This window comes from Ixodes scapularis, unplaced genomic scaffold (assembly GCF_016920785.2).
Source record: "Ixodes scapularis isolate PalLabHiFi unplaced genomic scaffold, ASM1692078v2 PGA_scaffold2__306_contigs__length_199485367, whole genome shotgun sequence".
In the NCBI taxonomy this organism is placed as follows: domain Eukaryota; kingdom Metazoa; phylum Arthropoda; class Arachnida; order Ixodida; family Ixodidae; genus Ixodes; species Ixodes scapularis.
In genome coordinates, this window is record NW_024609857.1 from 105,673,783 (window position 1) to 105,695,304 (window position 21,522).

Genomic DNA, 21,522 nt, shown 5'->3' on the forward strand with positions numbered 1-21,522 from the left:
TAGATCAGAAAAGAAACAAATGCAGTTCAGAAAGCACGGAAACGAGAAATGACCCGTCGACATACCCGCCACCAAGCGGCGGAAAAAGACGGCGCATACTAGAAAAGGCTAGTGGGATGAGGCTACGACGAACAAGGAGCGTAGAAAGGTCCCGGATGTACGTGGCGGCGCTGTGGTCGTATACCGGCTCAAGAATCCGACCGGTTCCGAGCGTTCCGAAGGCCTTCGGCGCGGGCCCTTTTGGCGATTTGGCCATTTGGCGGTGCGTCAGCGCGAAGTGGCTCCCGATCTGAACTAATCTTTACTCCGTGTTTGCTGTCGTTTGTGGCCAATGAAATGTTATGCCGAATTAGTGTTTAGTCGCGCTGCAAATGCAATACGAGCTGCCCTGGCCGCCCGCTTCATACAGCCTATCCAACACGTGCTTTAGTGGCGCCCTCTCGAGCCGTCGACACAGAGTACGGCAGCCGTGTGCGCTCGATGATCTCACTACTCCTCCTCTAGTTCAAGGCCACTCAAGGCAGGACCTACGACGTCATGAAGGAGGTTATTTTGTGCTTGTTTTTGTAATTCTAATTTGCCTATAACTTTTAAAATAAAGCGAAATTTGAGAAAAGAAAAGTTGGATGAATTTACTACGTTCAGTACGCTCAGGTTCAGTGCAAATTAAAAACCACTCAAAAAGTCATTGCAGGGCCTCTTTAAGGTTTACCAAATTCGTGCTACAGAACCAGATGCCGAAGGAACGAGAGTCTTTGCTAGGCCGCTTTATCTTGCAGCGTGCTCCGAAGCAGCGACTCCGGAACTGTATTTTACGTGTATGTGTGTGTGAGCGGGGGGGGGGGGGGGGGGGGGGGGAGGGGGAGGGGGAGGGCTAGCATTAAAAGTAAGCAGAGAGATGGGGTTACAAAAATTAATGTTGAACGAACAACCATCACCAAGATTTTATTGTTCATAGAAGCTTGATTATTACTACCTATACCGCGTGTCCATACATTCATCCAAAATTCCTGTCACAAAGCATGAAATGTTGACACAATCAGATCCAATGGTAGTATCTGTACGGTGGTATCGATCTACGGTGCCTAAGTAAAGTGCATTGGAAAATCGGGTGCCTGCACGTAAAAAGCTCACATTTTCAACGAAGGTGTATTGTAATCGTGGACGACAACAGGGGTTTCCTCAGGAAGTGAAATTATTTATTTTTTTTTTTTTTTGGGGGGGGGGGGGGCAGGGAGAGGAGTCGTTGTGAATTAAGGAAGTGCCTTCGGAAAAAACGAGGAGTGGGGGAGGGCGGTGACACCCCCGTAGGGGGGATTTAGGGAAATCACTGGACGGCAATGCATTCTTGAAAATGTCCAGAAACGTTTACCACACGTGGACGTGGTCGTCCTTTGGTGGTAAACCTTCACTGGCGATGCCCTTTTTCATTTCAGCATGTTTCTCGTTTTTATGGTCGTCTTTGAAAAGAGTGGGAAACAGTCTGGGTGTATAATGACGTGTTCGCCTTAACATAGCAGGCTGGCTCGCCAAGAACCAAAGGGTGTTTCAAGAACCAGACACAGCAATACAGGCGAGAATGCCGTAATTATTTGATGTCTCCGACGACCACCGTGATAGCGGCGCTTCCAACTGCACTGCGATCTCTCCCTTGACAACCTGTGTCGCCTACTAAGGCCTTCTCTTGCCTTGGGAGTTGGGATAATGTACTCCCTCAATTGCTGCACCTGTAGGCAGTCCCTCGTTCAAGGGCTTTCTTTTTCGCACAGATCATCTCTCCGCCTCGCGCTTCGTTTCCCCCACGGAAGCAAATAACCGATCCTCGTTGCTGTACAAACCGCAAAAAAAAAAAAAAAAAAAAAAAAGCACAACTGAAAAAAAAACAAAAAAACTAGAAGAGTTTTTTGTGTTTTTGGGAAAACGTCACTGCTCAAAATGTAAGCAAAACAGAGAAGACGGCTGGCTGGCTGGGTGGACAAAAACAGTGCGCTGCACGTTCCCCCGCCTCGCCAACCCGCGAGTGCAGTATGGGAAGCAACCAAGCAGGGGGAGAGAGATCTCCCTGGCTGTGCTATGCAGGGCGCAGGCGACGGAATTTTTTTTTTTTTTTTTTTCCCCATTTTCTCTGAGCTGCCACCCCGTCCGCGGTTTACTGGCACTTTGCTTTAGTTCACAATTTTTTTTCTGGAATTTCGTGGGCGAAGGTTGTGCCGTAATTTACTATAGTCGGATGCAACCTGAGAACAATCTTTTAGCTCCACCCACAAGCGCATTGCGCCCATCTGAAGTGCCTCCGCCGTCGAGAAAGTAGTTCGCTAGCCACGTTGCTTTTTCTTCCTTCAGGAAACGTGTCTTAAACTACTACAATATTTATTTAGTTCATTCAGGACATTTAAATAAGTTGGAATACGTTTTTGTCAACGAAATAGCTGTTTAGTAAAGAAAGAAAGTAATGTCCAATGTACCGTTTTCCCAATTCATTTTCTGTCCAAGATACTGTCTAACATACCGTCTTCTCACCTCTCAGCAGTGATAAGCCTCGCGCCCGCTTCGAAAGTTTCGTGGCGATAGCGTCGCTGGATTCTCACGTTGTCGCGCAAAAACTGCTGCAAACGCAAGCCGATACCATTAAGATTTCGTGGCGTAACCTCGGGCACGTAAAACACGGTGCAAAAAAAGCAGAATAATTGTCACGAGAAACTAGCGTCGCGTTGCTAAGGCCAGCAGCCATGTTGAGCCTTTTTTTTTTTTTCAAAAGGATCGCGATTGGTGCACGGAATCGTGACGTCATGAAAACGATTGGCTGGCGTTTCTCGGCGTAGGATTACATTTTCCTCTGAGAGGCATTTCCGGTTTTTTCTTAGCTTGCAACCGACTATAGGTGACAAGTACTAACAAAAACAGAGCCATGGCTTGCCCTTAGCCAAATACGTGCCTTGGCGGAGCTGGGCAACAACGGGGACACCGAGAGGACGGGGGAGAGGGGGGCGGGGTGTGCAGGCATTGTTCAGTAGGCGTCAGAAAGGCTCCTTTTTTTTTCTCTCTCGTGCGCCGAAATCTACTCGAACAGCAAATGTACAGCTTTGCAAACTTTGCTTACGGTACTTTGCTAGAATCGTGTAGCCATGTGCCGTCAGCGGAACTTTTAAAACGTAGGAGTTATATTATTAATAAAAGCCAAATGTGGCAAACAAATATACTTTGTTAACAGCAGCAATACCTTTTTCAACAAGCTGTCCGCAAATACCAATGACCAACGCAGTATACATATATAATATAGTGTCTGAGAGACAACTTAATAAGCATCTTAATTTCTAAGGTAAAAAAGGGCCTTTGAGACTAATTTAATATGACCGCTGTAAGGCCTATGCCTTAAAATAAACTTGCAATATGATGAAAACAAGAATTGCTCGCCACGCTTTCTGCAAAAAAGTAGCAACTGAAAGCAAAAAAATACTAATTTGTTCGGCACAATACGTAAAATTTATAGAATAAACTTTGCGCATATGGCGATGTGTCATAGACGGAACTCAAACACATAAATAAATGATTTATAATAAAATCTCGCCTAGCCCATCGCTCGAATAAATCCGGTAGAAGCCGAATTTCTCGGATCCGTTCAATTCCACAAAGATATCCAATCCCTTCGAAACGAAACGCGGAAACTAGATCTTTGCAGACTTGGGAAGTAATCCGTTACATGTAACGGACTACTTGTAATTTGTTACCTTCTCAAGTAATTTTGTAATTGCCACGTTACTTTTTTTCAGAAGTGATTTGTAATGTACATTCGTTAGAAAATATTGGTAACGGATTACTTTAATTACTCGTTACTTTTTTAAAAACTATGAGCATAATACAGTAACTGGAGCAATACCAGCAGAACATTCAGCAGCATAAAGAGAGCAAGTTCAACAATATAGAAAATATCAGGAAGGGGAGACTAGCCGAAACGAAAACACGATTTTTTGCATGGCCAGTCACTATGAGCTCCGAGAAGTTTGCGTGACGCCCGCTTTCGGCAACCCGTGTTAACGTCACGGCGAGCACAGAATTTTTCCCTTACTCGCCCCGCTCGCCCTGTGGGGTCTGTGACGACTTAGCTGTGGGCGCGCTCATTTCTACTGAATTATTTTTGCGCGCGTTTTTCGTAGGAAGTGTAGATTTTTATATGTGCCTTTATTGAGGTATGACCCGTGGCTGCGGGCGAAACTTCAACCAACATTTCAGGGATAGTTGACAGGGCAGACAACGCATGAATCGCAGCTGCTAAATGAAAACAACAACAACAAAAAAATGTGTACACATTTGCAGGAGCATCATTATACACTTACATCTCACACAATCAATGCTGCTGATGGTCTGAATGAATTGGCAGGTTATGTATACTATTTCATTTTGTTTTTGTATCTCTGTTTTTAAACAAAGCCGCCGAAGCAGAAAAGCTGCATGCTGCTCGAGCAAGATGTTAAATATCATCTGGGCCATGACGAGAGAATCACAAGTGAGACACCCCAAGTACAGGGGCAAAATAATGAAAGCAGGAACATTTATTTATATACAATGCTCGCCTTTGATCCTTGCTGAATTCGGACAGTATTTCAATGAACTGGTGGTGCCTGTGGGGTTGTTCATATCATTCCTCAAGTAATGTACAACAAACGTAAGCGAAGGCGTCTAGCCCGTTATTAGTCCCTCAGGCTCTAAAACTGAGAATATAGCTAAATCAAACACCCGACTCAAAAGGGAGTTTTTGTAGATCGATTCTTTAGCTCCGAATCTCGTAGCGGAGGTAGACGCTGCTACTGCAGCATGCGTCCCTCTAGCTATACCATTCCAGAAATCATTTCCGAAGGCCGTAATCTAGCGGGATGGCGGGTGTGGTTGCAGCTTTTGATGCCTTGACAGCTTACAGGGGGACGAAGTGCACCTTTGTCATAAACACAATATTTTATTTTTACAAGGACTACCTTAATACGGGCGAGTGAGAAATGAAAAGTAGAGCTGTAGAACATTTTTAGAAAATATCAAATTTGTTTCTTTTGTTTTCTGGATAAGGGTACAGAAAATATAACGTGAAAGTAATTCGTAACGTTACGAGTGAAGTAATCCGTTACTTATCAGCGCAAGTAATTTGTAACGGTAGTCCATTATATTTGAGGCTCGGTAACTTGTAATTGTAATCCATTACATTTTTCAAGTAACGAGCACAAGTCTGGATCTTTGCACTGCTGTCAGTGCACATACCAATAGCGGAAAGTATTTTTTTATGTCATACATTAAAGCCAGTGTAACCTGCTTCGCAATGCGATATATTCAGTTGTTCTGAAGACCAATATCATGATCATGTCTGAAGTAATCATATTACCAGGGTCTCTGTTCATGAATCTAATGCCGTGCGAGGAGGCAGGTTGGTCCCATGCTTCTTTGAGCTCTGCCAGACATCCCAAAAATGCAATACATTCAAACAATCCAGAAAAACACCTTCGATAGTTTTCTGTTTTTTACACAAGGCCGAATGTTACACAAGACGAGAGTGCTGAAGTGTTCATAAAATAAAAGTAGTGGCTATTTAATTGCCTATTTACGTCCTGAACAGCATCATATAAAGTTTGTTTCGCTCAGAAGTACTGGGCTATTTGAAAAGGAGGGACATATTGTTTTTATTTTATTTCAAAGAGTTTGTAAAAGACAAACACGCTTTCCGCACATCACTTGGTGGAGGAGTTGTATGGTGCCTGACGCTCTCCGCACTTAAAATGAGCACCATGTGTTGCACGACAAACATAAAAAAAACGGCAGTCCACCTCTCCCCACGCAGAAATCAACTCGTTCCTAGTCCTTGAATTCACAGCTTTAAAAAATTCAATGTTTCTAATGTTGACGAGCAGCCAGCATAGGTGGGACGAACTTCCTTTCATTGAACCTCCTTTTATCCAGTGATGTGCGTAATATGTCTTCTTGTATTTCACAGCTTATTTTAAATCTTTTTTTTTAATAGCCCTGCACGTGCAGGACCGAACAGGCGTTACAAGAGAACACTTCCATGTGCGGGAATAATTGCATGTAAGAGTTGAAACGAAGCTGCTCAGGCCAACTTTTAGTCCCACTGTTGCGTGGATTTTTGTTTTCTTTAATATGTCTTCAAAGCTATTCATATACCAGCGGTGTGCGCTTTTACAGTTGAAATATTCCCTGGTGAATAACGAGGAGTTTTAAGGACAGCTGACGTTTCAAAACTTTCCTTAGCACGCTTTTCCAGCACCGCTCAGCCAGTTAACGTGTTGCACCTATTAAAAATAAGCCTTTTTAAAAATTTTATATTATATTGAATTTATACAAACTTTCGCATGGTGATGAAATCACGAAACGCGCATTTTAAGGCTGGTGACTTCTTTTATCAAGGACGTTTCTCTCGACGTCCCCGAAGCTAGCAGTTGCGGCCAGCTGCATCTTCCCAACTACCCCTCATTTCTTGCCGTGGGGTGTGGCGTATGTGTCACATGATGCGCATCTCATCCATGACCAAGGGCAAATGATGGTGGAAACGGTTGACGATAGGCGCAACCCTAATATGATCAACAGCACTGGTGGCTACCTTACACAACTCGTTATTGGCCTGTAATACTCTCAGTTAGCATTGACCATGTATAACGTGGCCTTGTAGCTGTAATTTGAGAGGGTGGCATTAGTTCTTACGACTCTATGGGCAGTTTGATTTGTATTTGTAGGACTCGAGGCGGAGTGGGCTTCCTAAGTCGAGGTTGGAAATCGATTGAACACCTTTTATCTCTTTCATTCCCGTCACCCTTGATGCATGTCTCCCGACATTTCTTCTCGACCGGAGACTTTAGAAACAAAGGAAGACGGCACATCTCCCTTGAGGCACGTTCCACCGCCATCGATTGTTCTCACAGGTTAACACTCTAACGTCTGGCATGACGCTTGCTGAGTGATTATTCACTCGACATTGGGGATCACATCAATGGCGGTGACTGCGATCATCTGAGAGACAGGTCAGAACTTGTTTGAAGTCCATGTTTCGAATAATAACACGATAAGCGCGTTACATTACTGGCCCTATCCCCCTATACAAAAAGTTAATTTCTGTTAGCTTTTTGTCCGGTGTCCTCGGCATAATGTTGCTGAAATAAAGTTCAAAGTTCAAAGTTCAAAGTTCAAAACACAGACATACACGCACACGCTCGCACGCACAAGCACACACGCACACATGCACACGCACACGCGCGCATACACAGGCAAAGAACGGATATGCATATGCTACCTTTGCAACCTCGCAATCTACGGGCACTACAGGTGCGGCTAGAGAGCCTCCAGCAAGAGTGCGTTCAACTGCTGGATCGGGGTAAGTGCTTAGGGGCGCCATTAAATTGCAAATTGTTGCTGTGTGTCTACTGTCTATAGGGCTGCCGGTGGTTTTTCAACATAAATTCGGTTGCAAACAGCCCTGGATATGCTTGAAGATTTTACTCGAAGAATAGAATGACACTTTTCTATAGACAACATTTTTGTTCCGATATGATAAGCATTTTTTAAACGCGAAAACAAAAATGTATATCCCGCCATCTCCTGGCGCCGTCATTAAACTGCAAACGCTCTCCATGGTTTGAGTTGAACGCACTCGGCTCTCTAGGTGCGGCCCTCTATCGAGGCGTCGCGCTCGTGGCGCCATCTAGTTGAAGATTTGAGGACGATACAACACCCCTCTCGGACGCACCCGGCGCGTTCGCACACTTCGCGGCAGTCGTCGGCGTTCGTGTGGTTGTTCGGTGTTTGTCAGCTCGCCGTGCCGCAGAAAACTCGCATTTCGGATTAGTGCTGACAGTTCCTCGACATCTCATCATCAGGCTGAACCAGTTACGTAACCTTTTCAGGAGAACAATGACGCTCAAGGCTTACAGAGCTGGTAAGTGAACACGTCATGCCCGCTAAAATCTGAAGCGACGCCGGTCGCACATTTTTGCATTGTGCTGTTTTGACAGCCAAGGGTGGCGTTCGCCTTTCCGCATTGGCGCGTGGCACTGGATCGTAATGGCGTAGCCAAGAATTTTTTTCGGGGGGGGGGGGAGGGGGGGGGGGTGGAGGTGGAGGTGGAGGTGGTGGAGGGTTTAATATGAATGTGTGTGTGTGTGTGTGTGTGTAGTTTAGGGCCGAAGCCCCATAAGCTGCCTGTCTTGCTACGCGACAGCTGTGTCGTGCTGGGTGGAAACATTTTCCTTTTACATTGCTTTTTTTTGCGTCATCATGCTGTTCAAAAAGCCTTTTCTTTTTTTCGTGCAGGAATGGAATGCCCGCCCTTGGTGGCCGGGAAACTTCGAATCTACAGCATGCGGTTCTGCCCGTTCTGCCACAGATCTCTTCTTGTACTCCAGGCGAAAAATATTCCGTAAGTCAACTTGGATTAAAACGTGGCTTTCGCCTCCCATAAGTGCGCATGCTATCGTGGATGAGCCCAGGGGCGGATGCAGGTGTTGTCAAAGGAGGGGGAGGAGGAGGAGGAGGAGGAGGAGGTTCAGCATATGAGATGTCGAAGACACCCTCCCCCCTTTTTTTTCCTTATAAATTTTTGCACGTGCATGGATGGGCAAAATACATGCAAATATGTATAGAAATACAAATACAAAATACTTCGTCAAAAATGTATTTATTTACAAATCTAATTACATTTACAAAAAAGCATTTAAGTACAAGATACAAATACTACCAAATGTATTTGGTCTCCTACAAATAATTTTCCAAATACATTCCTCAAAATTTGCGTCAGCGACTTCAGGGCACCTGCAACCAGAGTGTCGAACCGATATTTTTATCGGTTCGGTTCGGGTTCGGGTTCACGGCTTTCGGTTCAGTTCCGGTTCAGTTCCGGGGCGCAAAAATAACGGTTCAAACCGGTTCGAACCGGTTTGAACCGCTAAATTGAGAATATATTTTCTGCGTTGTTCTGTCAATGGGCACTATTTAGGCCATGAAACTAACTGCTGTAAACAATCTGATTTTTGCGAGGACCTATTTTTGAAAATTTCGCGAATCGCCTACGATTCGCGAAAGATGGGTCCCGCGAACAATTTCGGTAAAATGTAAACAGATTGAAATTTATAGTGAGATTCCACCGCGTCGAGAAAATTACAACCCACGAATTATTCCAAAACTTTAGCTTTGACCTAAATCGCGAAATATTGAGCCCACGAAAAATAAGTAGTTTACGTTTCTTTTTCTTATCGTTTGTTCAATCCAGTTTTATTTTCAGGTACAAAAATGATAAAATTCTGTTATTTATACCTACACAACAAGAAAGGAAAATCTCCATTAACATACCAAACGTCGTGTTTATACGACTCAACCTCCCTTCGTTTACCAGAGTCACATACATTGTACCTGAATCGAAATGTTTTCGCGAAGTGAAGTAGGTTTCCTAAAATACCCGTGACAGGTACAACTTTGTATCGCAGTATTAGATGTTGAATCGTGGTTTTGCCCTTGAACTAAGAAATTAATTACAGTGAATAAAATCATGAAATGGGCACCTCGTCGCCATATATACCATAAAATGTGTTTTACGGAATACGTTTCACAATATATATATGACGACGAGACGACTGATCTTAAGGCAATATAATTTTAAAAATGTCACGAAAGTCACGGGACAAGTCCTTCCACTCTATATTTTATAAAAACACTAAGCGACAATCGCAATGCTTGTTTTTTCTAACTAGCATTGTTTGCTCTCAGCACCATGATGCGGGCGGCGAATCATGCGAAAAGGAGTGGCTGAAATTGTTCACTCTAACCTATGAGCACCTTCGTACTGAGATCGAATCTGACCTAAAACAGTGCTTACCCATGCGAACATTTTCTATATTGGATAAACTGGCATAGCCTGGTTCTGAGGTTTGCTCTTGACAAAATGCCGGTCAATTTAATTTGCAAATAAGCATCACCCTCTCTAATTGATGATTTTTGTCAAATAGAACAAAGTGGAATTTCATGCTCTACTCAATTCGGAAGCTACTTAATTGGACACTTTCTGAGAGTTTAAGTGTGCAATCGTCATAGTTCCATCATTCGTTCCAGTAAAAAAAGGCGATAATAAAAACATATAAAAAACGCAATAATAAACTTCTATATATTTGAGAAGTTATATATGCGTGAGGAACACATATAGTTATTTAAATTAGCTTCAAAATAAAAAAAACAACAACATTATTTAAAGCTTTTCCAAATCACCTATAACGTGTCTATAGAGGATAAAAGCGCCGAAAAAGATTTGCAGAACACCTTTCAGATAATTTAAAAGTGCATTTACTTATATATCTTTGAGGATCTTCTATTTATGCTGCCAAATCTTGACAGGAATTAAGTATATTTGTATTATCATCGATAAATTTGACTTCATGAAGTTCACATAACCGCCTGAAACCGACACGGAAAGACGATACTCGAAAATACGCCAGCTGTTGAGTCTTCGGCAACGTGCTTTTGTTAGGTGTTTTGCAGTGTAAAATACTGGGTTGCAGGGAATGCCAAAAAACACTGTGGTCACATGATATATCGCAAGGCAAATACACGAAATGTGCAGAAATAAGGAGATGACACGCAATTTTTTCTAAATAATCCCTTACACAACGCTTTACTGCAAAAAGAGATGCATAGAAATGCATAAAATGATATTCCTAATTAAACATAGATTCCTCGCAGGGCAAATGAAGATTTTTAGAATCCTAATATAAGTCACTTTTGGGCATCAGCTTGCCTCAGCTCGAAACGTCGCGAGATACTATTAATGTTATCTTAGGTTTTACGTGCACTTGTTTTGGGACCTTACTTCACGACTCTGTTCTTTATCAGTCATGTACGTGCTGCAACATTTCATTAGGCTGCCGTATATCATCGCGAGACTGCTATAAATACTACACAACTTTACACCTTTTTTGCGAACGTCGCACTTCACCAGAAAGCTGAAGTATTTAACATGGTTTGCACGTGACGTAATCGCACTAGATACTGGTTGTCATTGCGAGTTGTTCTTGCTGAGAATATCAAATCCGATGGGGCAAAATGCACGCTGCAAAATTTTCGCGCTCAGTGCAAGCTATGTATTTGAGAGGCACACATTTTTCTTGTTGGTGCATCGTCGTTAGACACGGCGCGAGTATCTGGCGCGGCGAAAACGTTCTTTCTGGCAAGAGTGTTTTTACAAATAAAAGTTGTACCAACTACCCATCTGTCACTATCGTTTCCAGGCCACGCTTTCTAGTCTGCGCCGAAAGTGCGCGGTAGAGGAATCTTTACGACACAGTATGCTTTAAACCTACCCCCTTCCCCACTCCCTTTTTTTTTAGTTTCTTCTCAAAATACTTTTTATTCCTCAGGGATTGCCTGCTCCGTATTGAGTGGTGTTCACTCGACAATTATATTTGTGTCACTCGTTAACAGTAATTCTTCCTTGCTTTTACTTTGCACCAAACTGTGAAGGTTAAACAAAATACAGGGCGGTCAAAACTTGGAGAACTTGAGAACGACACTCCTGTGAGACTTAGAGCGGCTGCCAACGTGTGGCTATCCCCGTGAGACCACTAGGATCTTTCTTTTCAGCTATCCCTCACGTACACACTAATAGTTCCATGTAACGTCGGACTAATACGTCACATTTAGACCCTTTAACACTTCTATTCTCGGTACAACTTTCTGAGGCAGTTCAGCAATAACGAAAACATGTTTGGGAGCCTCAATGGTGTGCATACATGTAAAATGGGCCGTGCAGCATTTTTTTTACCTTCAGTTCAATAAATACCGCCAGGTTGTAATCCCTGACGTTGATAACTTGCAAAAGCATCCATTAGTTTGTTCCTCCGAGAAATGAGAGACAGTCGAAAGAAAGAAATGAAACAGCTTTCCCCTCCTCAAATCGCAATTAGAACTATCAGCCACGTGATCTGACCCTAATATATGCAGCGTCAGTGTTTATCATAGTCATACGCAGGGTTGGCAAAGTGAAGCATGGGCTAATCTTCAGATATAGTTTTAGTTGGGCTATAATGGGGCCCGAGCCCCACTAAAGCGACAAACAGAAACAAACGACAGCGGCTAGCCTTAAACCAGAGTATTTCGCGATTTGACAGGCTTTGTAGAATAAAGAAGGCTATGCTCAAACACGAGTATCATGCACACGATGGTACCATTTGCAGGCTTGTAAACACTCGTGCAAACTTCGCGAGCACCGAACAACTCAAAGCCGTATAAAGGTACCATCGCAAACATGCTGCATGTGTCTGAGGCTTGTCGCTTTCGTTTGCTTCTGCTTCTAGCTCTAGTGGGACCCGGGCCCACCATAATCTTTCAGTTGAACACGAGCCGTTACCCGAATGTTTGGCGATACTGGTTGTCATGAACCAGAGCATTTGACTCGGGATCATGAAAATCGGGTACATCATGGTGTCACGGGACTCTCAGTGCGAAGTTGTGATGTCATGTGACGTCACGGTATCAACAACGTTAATAGATCTAGCGACGTCCTCAATTTGAATCGACTTTACGCGGTGAGTCACGGGACGTCACGGGGTCACGTGATGTGACATTACTTGACAGCATGTCTTGACATTATGACGTCACGTGACGATGTGACACATGGCTATTCATAGTGCCAATAAGAAAGCGCCGCAAAAAACCAGGATTTATTATACATTGGAATTCTGTATATGACGATTTGATCAATACTTAGAGGAATTCACGTGCCAATTTTTTATTCCCAAATAATAAATTTGTAATACTAACAAAAAAAATTACCGTGAACCGTTTTGAACCGGTTACCGTTATATTTTTTTTCCGGTTCCGTTCCGGTTCAGTTCCAAGATGGCGGCGAAGATTTCGGTTCGTTCAGTTCCGGTTCGGCTAAAAATAACGGTTCTGTTCCGGTTTTCGGTTCGGTTCGGTTCCGGTTCGACACCCTGCCTGCAACGGGTTTCTGGGTATCTCATTTTAATTTTGCATCGCACACTCGGGAGTTAGTGTGCGAGGCCGTAGTAAAGTAATAGAAATATAATCACAAATGAAAATGTAATCAGCTTGGACATAATAGGTGAAAGAAGTACAGAGCTTCAAACAGCTTTTTTTGTCGATTACATTTTGGTGTATACCAACAAAGAACCGAGACGACCAAGACGCGCAGCACTAGCTAGAGAATGTTTTTATTGTTGCAACTCGCACCAGTTGCGAAAATCTGGACGACCCGCGCATTTAGAATGTTTCATGCAAAAATATGGATGGTCATCAGGCTGGAAAGCATCACAAGTTGTCACAGGCACTTATTTAGCCAGTCTGCCTGTGAACGTCGATTTCGTCACTATTCTTGCCCTGGACTAGCACCGTAATCACAAAGTCACTAAACGCTTGTGCTTGATTGAGAGACACTGCATTCGGTGCAGAACATAGTTTTCTTCCTGCTCTGGACAGTGACAATAAATCTGAGAGATGCATTTTCGTCCACAAAATTGTATTTAATTACAATTGTATTTGAAATACCCACGTTTTAGTATTTAAATACACTCATCAAACACATTACCCAATTTTTAATTAAAAATAAATGCAAAATACACAAAGTAATTTAAATACGTATTCAAATACTTGCATTTGAAATACTGTCCATCCCTGTGAACATGCCAGCCCAGGAAATTCAAGAAAGAGGGGGGGAGGGGGGGGGGGGTTACGACATTCGGACCTTCCCTTAGCATCTGCCACCTAATGAGCCATATATTCGTTTTTACGCGCTGGTTTGTGAAGGGGCATATTTGCCTGAATCGAGCTGATCAGAAAAGCGCCAAGCGAATTTTCTAGAGACCATCGATACCCCGCTTTTATCTCTGACGATGCCTGTTATCGGAATACAAATAGGGGCCTAAGTGTCACGTTACCCCGAAACGTGAGTAGACTGAGGATAAATTCCCGATTGGTTAATCCTCATGTGATTCTTGGGGAAACGAGACGAAATAATTTATTTCTAGACTTGTCCTATGAGCCGTAAAACCGCAAAGCTGTATATATATATATATTCTTTTTTTTCCAGAATTAGCAATTTGAATTTACGAATGAGGCGACCTGTCTCCGCGCCGTAAAGGGCAATATGGGGCCTTAGGCCGCCTTACAGTATGCAGTTGATGCTGCTTTTTATACGGATGCCTTCAATTTTGATTGCGACGCAACAACAAGAATATTAAGAATTACAAATGTATTTTGTACATTTGTACCGGGCGACAGTGCGGCGACACAAAAGAACCCCGAGAAACGGCGCTTACAGCGCGCCACCGGCGAAACGCGGAAGGCGCAGACGCGCCGCGCGAGGGTCGAGCACATCTTAGTAGGACCCGCACCCTCGCACCCCGGCGCATTTTCATTAGTTCTCAGGGGCCCTCTAGGTGGAGCAGCCTGTGTGGATGGCCGCATTCCGGCGTTCGGGTTTCATTCTGTGCTGACTGTACATATATATTTGAGTGCTAGTATTTCAACTGCTAGTATATGTTCGTGTATCTTTATTTTCATTCAGACTTTTGTTTGCTTTGCAAGTGCACTTTAATATGTATCCTGACATTTACACAGATTTATTTCACTATTTGCAGTTTAGCTGCCATTTTAACATATTCGGTATTTGTATTTCCAAATATTGTTGTTCGTATTTGCCTACACTGTATCGACTGCCTAGCTACCGTAATTACCCCAGGCTTGCTCGTAAGTACTATGCAGTAGAGTAGAAAACAGTGATGATTAGAACCTCATGTTAGCTGTAGCTTCCCCTCAGTGTAGCGAATGGCTAGTAGGTCAAGCCTAGATCGAAGAACAATAATTTATTAATGCGAACTTGTGCCCACAATGAAATGCCAAATCTGCAACCGGCTTTGGCGGCGATATGCATATTTACTACCCTCCTTGATCGACTATGACCTTTTTGTAGCCTCCCAGCGTTTGACAAATTTCCATTCAGAATGTTCTGGAATAAAGTGCCGTTAAAAACATCAGGTCAGGTGGAGTGTACAGCTGGTGCGCGAGCGCGCAGCCAACTAGGGTAGAGAGCCTGATAGTTGGATGCAATATTGCTAGGGTTCCGAGTTTTCAGATCAAACCGAAAGCATCCGAAAATTCTGGCCGATAAAATATGATTAATTTCGCATTTACTCGAAAACTGTGATATGCAAAGTTAGAATGCTAGTTAAAAGCCGAATTTCAGGATACAATGTTATTTCTAGTTCATGAAAAGAAGACTAGAGAAAACCATGCCTCCCATGTGACCATTCCTGTGTCCCTCATATCACTTATGTCGTTTGCATTCTTAAAGGTGACCGAAGTGCCCGCTAGAGCTTTTTATATTGATTTTGGTGTCCTCGCGCCAAAATAAATTTACTTTTTTTTTTTTTTTGCAACGGTGTAGGAAAGATTGAGGAAAGTATAATAAATATGGGCACACGTTTGGCCCTGGTACAGAGTCAGTATCTGGAAAGCGGTCTTTTGAGCTTTACGAGATACAAAAGCTTCCTATTGGTTTTCATCTGCGTAGCATGCTGCAGTGTTGAGCAGTCTTGATTATAAGGGCTGTACAGCCAACCGAAGTGGTGCTATTGATTGACTGATGAGACTTGGCAGATAAAAACAAGTTTAATCAATAGCTCATGGTAGGGTCTATCGTCTTTACGTTTATATCCTTAATAGTACATATTTTTTATTACATTACTTGAGGCATAGCCTCCTATATACTAATATTCCTGTGAGAACCCAACGGAAAGCGGTCAAGAAAAAAGGGAGAGGAGAGGTGGTGAAAGGAGATCTCCAGAGCGTCCTGGAGGGGACCCCTCATGGCGCCACCACAGCGCGAGTGGTCAAATCCAAAAACAGTCCTGTTCTTTTTTTTTTTTTTTTTTGATAGGAGGATAATGACATGGATTAGGATCGCTAGTTGGGCTAGTTGCTTTTGCATCATAATGTAATACGCAAAAAAAGTGTTTAAAAACGAAGGGAGAACTGGACAGGTTTCGAAGGAGAAAAAAGCGAAAGAGAAAAAAGAAATACAAATGGCGTTTTGTGGAGAGGCCGCAAGGTCCGCTGGCACTGAGGAGAGGTCACCTCCTACGCTACCATTGCGTTCGCCGTCCTGCCGCTTCTACTTTCTCTTCTCCGGCGACGGGGTGCTCGATTGTTCCGTCGTAAATTTGACGGGCTTTCCAGTCTATAGACCAGTGTCCGAAATCCTAGCCCACCGCGATAAAAATTGGAAAGAATAATCTCAAACGGCAGGCTCTTTGAAGAAAAGGGGCTGCGCATAAAACCAGATTTCCTCTTTCTACACCGTTCTTGGCATCGGTGTTGTTCTTGGAGCTTCGTGACGACGCATTTTTGACGTTCTTGCACTACGACACGTGCGAACGTTTCTATAAAGAAAAAAAAAAAGCGAAGTCTTTCAAAAAGCGCAGTTCCCCTATTGTGTCATGGCGTCAGCAAAAACAAACATGGCGGCGCCGAAGGAACAGAGCAGACACCGGTCTATAAGAGGCTATACTTGGGGCATTTGAGGATCTTTCATGGGGCGAATAGTCGGTGTACTGCAGAAGCTCGGAGCATTGGCCTAAATGTTTTCTACATGTTTTGTACATAACGAAGCTGTCGCTTTTCAGCGACAAATAATCTTAACATTTTATTAGTTCTGTTGGTGAATCGTCTGAATTAAAACCAATAAAGCACGCCTTGTCTATATTTTTATTCTATCAATTTTTAATGCAAAATACTCTGTATTACAGTTGAGATGTTGGGAGCCTTTATAAGGTTCATGTCATTATAAACGTTCGGTTCTCGGCCCTGTTTTTGCTATCTGGATTCTAGCTTTTGCTGTAAGTGTCATCCGGAGGAAGTGTAATTAATATATAAAATAAATATCCAGCAAGTTGATCAGCTCGGTTTTAATTTGTATTTAATTTATTTTACCTAGTGTCTCAGAGAGTTTTAGAAATTGACCGTACCTATGTTTTAAAACAACTTCTAATTTTGGACGCTGCGTATTCTATAGTCTGCAACTTTTCATCATTCTGATTCCCACTCAATGTTCTAGTCACAATCTCCCTTGAATACCCATAGTAGTCATTGTTGTGTAATATACTCACAGCTTCTTTTTAGGCGATATATTGATATATATTGATAGTAAGTAGAAATCGAGTATTCGGTGTTATGCAAGCTTTACATTTGTTGAGCTCGTTAAGCATTTGCGAACCTACTCACCCTCTTTATAGACATGGGGTTGTGGCATGTTTACTAAATAGAACTTTCCTGATGCTATACCTTTGCATCTTTTAGGCATGAAATCATTAACCTAGACTTGAAGAACAAGCCGGAGTGGCACTTCAAGCTAAATCCAGCTGGGAAAGTGCCAATTCTCCAGCAGGATGATAAGATCCTGTATGAATCTCTGGTTGTGTCCGAGTATTTGGATGAGGCCTACGGCAAAACAAGGTTGATATCTACCGATCCTTACATCAAGGCTAAGGACAAGCTATTTGTGGAAGCAGCTACAGCGGTAAGTTGTAAAGCTCATGATTGGTTACACAGATATGTCTTGATATAACTGTAGAAAGCCGTTGTGCCAGCCAGTGCCTGTAATGTAGAACTGGTGCTTTTCGGACTTCCATTTAGGCTGTGATGCCGATGCTGAAGATTCATCATAATAAAGACAGTAAGGATGAGCTCTGGGCCGAGTTTCGAGGAAAACTTAACTTGTTCGAAGATGAACTGAAGGAACGAAAGAGCCCATTCTTCTCAGGTATGTAATGTGCAGTAAATGCTTCCGAAAAGTATATTTGGTATTTATCCATCAAGCGTGCTGCTCTGAGGTTCCTCTATTAATTTTATCACTCATTGCCATTTATTAAAACACCTGCACTCTGACATGCATGTTTAGAGTGCTAAAATAAATGCAGAGATGCTTATATATAGTATATATAATCATCTCTGCATATATATATAGAGGTGATATATACATTTCAACTCTCTCTCTCCCTCTCTCTCTATATATATAACGAAAGTTGAGGAGTTCCAGGAAAGGCCTTTACTGCACCAACGTTTCAAGTGGGGACCGCTTTTCTTCAGGGTGGGATGGTGTGTGAAATGTCCTCTTCTTCTGGTTGATGTTCGTGTGGAAGAGGAAGAGTGACTATGAAGGGTATTAAAAATATTCGGAACAGGAGCAACAAAAATATCGTAAATCTTTGAAATTAGTCATTATAAACAATGTTAATCCAAATCATTAAAACTAAATAAATTGATTTGTAGCATTTTTCACAGTCTTTGTTACAGCTCTTCAGCACAATCACCCCCGTGCAACTGAGCGCACGCAAAAGTAGCAATGAGGATATGTTCGGGATTAACACCACTTCGAGAGTGGAGATCCTGAACATATCCTCATTTCTTCAGGATGGGATGGTGTGTGAAATGTCTTCTTGTTGATGTGCGTGTGGAAAAGGAAGAGTGACTATGAAGGGTATTAAAAATATTCGGAATACATATATATATATATAGAGAGAGGGAACTTTGCTTAGTATTGCTTCGTCTAAGGAATCCATAAATGTTTTTTTCGAGATGTTTCAATAGAATACAGAATTTATGATAGCTCGACTGTAACAGCTCCCAAACATTCTTAGTCTTTATTTCTTTTTAACATACTTTCTTACTGTTGCATGGGCATAGGATCTAAATGACGGAACACAACCAATAAATTGCTTTGATAATCAGTTAAGATAGATTGCTACAAAGAGAGGAGTGAAAAATAAATAGAAAGTCAAACCTGTCAGTTTATGGCCGGTAACATTTTGTTCGTAAATATGAGTGGCACAGACCTCCCTTGCTTTTTTAATCGATCTGCAGTAACTCTAAAATAAAATTGATCTCGCTAGTCGTCAGGCAAAATGCAGAAGTGTGAAATCGCAGCATTGCTTTTAAAGGTTTAGTGTTCATTTGATCTTAGGCCTCCTTGATGATCTGAATATATTGTTTCTACAAACTAAAAAAAAAGCTTTTTTATATATTTGTATTACTGAATTCCACTGTTGATGTTCACGTCATACAAACTTCGAAGAGCTTGATGATTTTATAACACAAATTCTCGCAGAACGTTGCCTTTGCTAACAAACTGATTGAGTTGTGCGCTAGCTTTTTCAGAGGCTGTTTTATAGCGTAGAATCGAAATGTTTGAGGGCTGGTTTTTTAAACAGACTACCGGCCCATGGGGTACCCCAATTTATGCTGTCTTTCTGCCCGCTTCTAGGAAACCAGCCTGGCTTCGTTGACTACATGATCTGGCCATTTTTCCCAAAGGCTTCGACTTTCAGCATTATTTTCCCAGAGCTGAAGTTTCCAACGTCTCGGGAATTCCCACTTCTCGTACAGTGGATGGAAGCCATGAAGAAAGACGGTGCGGTCATGGCGCTTAAACTCGAGGACCACCTGGTTGATTATACAAGGGGCGTCCTGGAGGGAAACACCGACTATGACGTTGGTCTCTAAATCTGGAAACTCCCTGCACCAACTCCCAACTGACGACAGTGCTTTTGGAAGGGTCCTGGAGACTGTTTTATTTGTACACGGCCTTTAAAGAATTAACGTGAATTGATAGCAGTGTCCTACTAATAGGATGTGTGCCTTTATAATCTTGCATTAATATAACGCGGAGGTATGCATCTAATTCTGACACCTTTGTGCAAACTTCGGCTTTTTTGTATTGATCCGAGCGCAGCGAAGAGCTCGTTTTTCTATATAAAATAAAGTTTATACACCCCTGCAACGAGTTACCTGCGCTCGACGTGATAATGTTGTTAAGGTTAGAAATTGTACGAGTGGGAAATGACTCCTCTGTTGCAATATGTCTTTGGAGCCCTGTTTTTATTATGCCCCGTTCTAGTGTTGTGAAACATAAAAAAAAAAAAATGCATCTTATATGGCCGACTTTTGGCAGTAGCTTGTACCTAGAAATTCGCTTAAAAAGTAATACAGTAAAGGAACAGTTCTCCAATTCAATGCAAGTTTCCTCCCAAAATAATGGAAACTTCTAACGGAACAGAACAAGCTGTGGGATCTGGGCCTCAGAGTCTACTATCTCAAACAGATTTTTGGTTTCAGTCGGAGCTTTGAACTGTAACAGTTGTGAAATATTTCTACCTCGTTTCTTGTTCAAAAAGAGACAGACGCAATCGCCTCGTATGATTTTTGCATATTCTAGATGTCTCTATATTAATAGGATTAAAATTAGCACAACAAAATCAGCAGGCTAATACAAGCCTATGTCAATGTGCAAACTTGTGCTAGATCGACGTCTCTGAAACGTGATTCAATTCTGCGAATGCTGCTTTGCTTGCTAGTTCACTAACACGTGAGACATAAATACAAATCATATGTGCAAACTCATCAAGAGCGTTTTGAAAACGCGTGCCGCGAGTCTGAGACGGAACCTGTCTACAGTGTATGTCTAAAATGAGACGCGGTGAGTAATCGCTTCATCGCGCGACCTCGTTCTTCTAAGGCGGCCGGTTAGCCAAGGTTCTTCCGGTTAGCCAAGGACTGTCGAAGGTCACCCAGTCTCGACTTACCGGCCTTTCTGATACTACTTAGTTTACTTACTGTCCAGAGACGGTTTTCGTTTGTTCGTTGCGGCAGTGTCTGGCTCTGTATGCCGCGCCTATATTGCAATGTACGCTACAAGATAGCAACATTCAAACATTTAACTTTATTGGGTGGGTATGATTAGGCAACGTGTTTTTACTCTGGCAAGAAAAGTACCGCAAAACGGCAAACACTAGCTCGGAAGCTCTCAATGTTCTTAGTTCAGTGGCGTAGAAAGTATTTGTGAGGATAGGGGGTTGAGGGGAGGGAGGGGGGGGGGGGGGGGGCGCGATTGTTTTTTTTTTATTCAGGAGTGGCTGACTGTCTTCCCGGCATTTCCCAATGCTCTGGGCTCTCGTCATTTCCAGAAAGCGTCTGCACGCTCCGAGCCACCGTCGGATGCCCTAGCTCCGTTCCCGTCATGCTCGGTGAGGTAGAAAGTCACGTGCCCTCTCGGAGGTATTGGTTCCGCTCGGCGCCAAGAAAATCGCAGATTGAGATCTTGGCGCTCCGAACTGAGATCAGGAGTCGGTGCTGCTCCAAAACGACGAGCAAAATATATCCGGGTTGATCCCAAACGACCAGTTGTGGACGCGCGCTCCAAAAAAGTCGATTTCAGAGCGCTTAAAACGACGAGTGGAATTCGCCATTATATAAAGATGAAAAGCCAGTTTTTAGGGGAGTGGTAGCTTTAACTATGCATTGCCAAATTCAAAACTACCCAAAATTTTTTTTTTAAGTTGTAATAGTGGTAGCAGCGACCGGTACCACAATCACCTAGTTTTCTGGCGAACTGCCTTCGCTATCTTAAGTTTCTTAAACGTTGCCATTGTTAGGTGTGATGAAGCACCGATTTCTCTAAGCTTATTGGAGATCGTAACT

The 21,522-nt window shown here is 42.8% G+C and overlaps 1 protein-coding gene across 1 annotated transcript; it reads left to right on the forward strand.

The window, feature by feature from the left end:
• The first annotated feature begins 7,716 nt into the window (after positions 1 to 7,716).
• Positions 7,717 to 19,825, forward strand: LOC8029599 (glutathione S-transferase omega-1). The gene is made up of 5 exons (XM_029974814.4): positions 7,717 to 7,927; positions 8,302 to 8,407; positions 17,347 to 17,566; positions 17,683 to 17,809; positions 19,310 to 19,825. Exons 1-5 carry the CDS (start codon positions 7,903 to 7,905, stop codon positions 19,546 to 19,548), a joined length of 717 nt encoding a protein of 238 aa, XP_029830674.3. The 5' UTR covers positions 7,717 to 7,902; the 3' UTR covers positions 19,549 to 19,825.
• Positions 19,826 to 21,522: the final 1,697 nt, after the last annotated feature.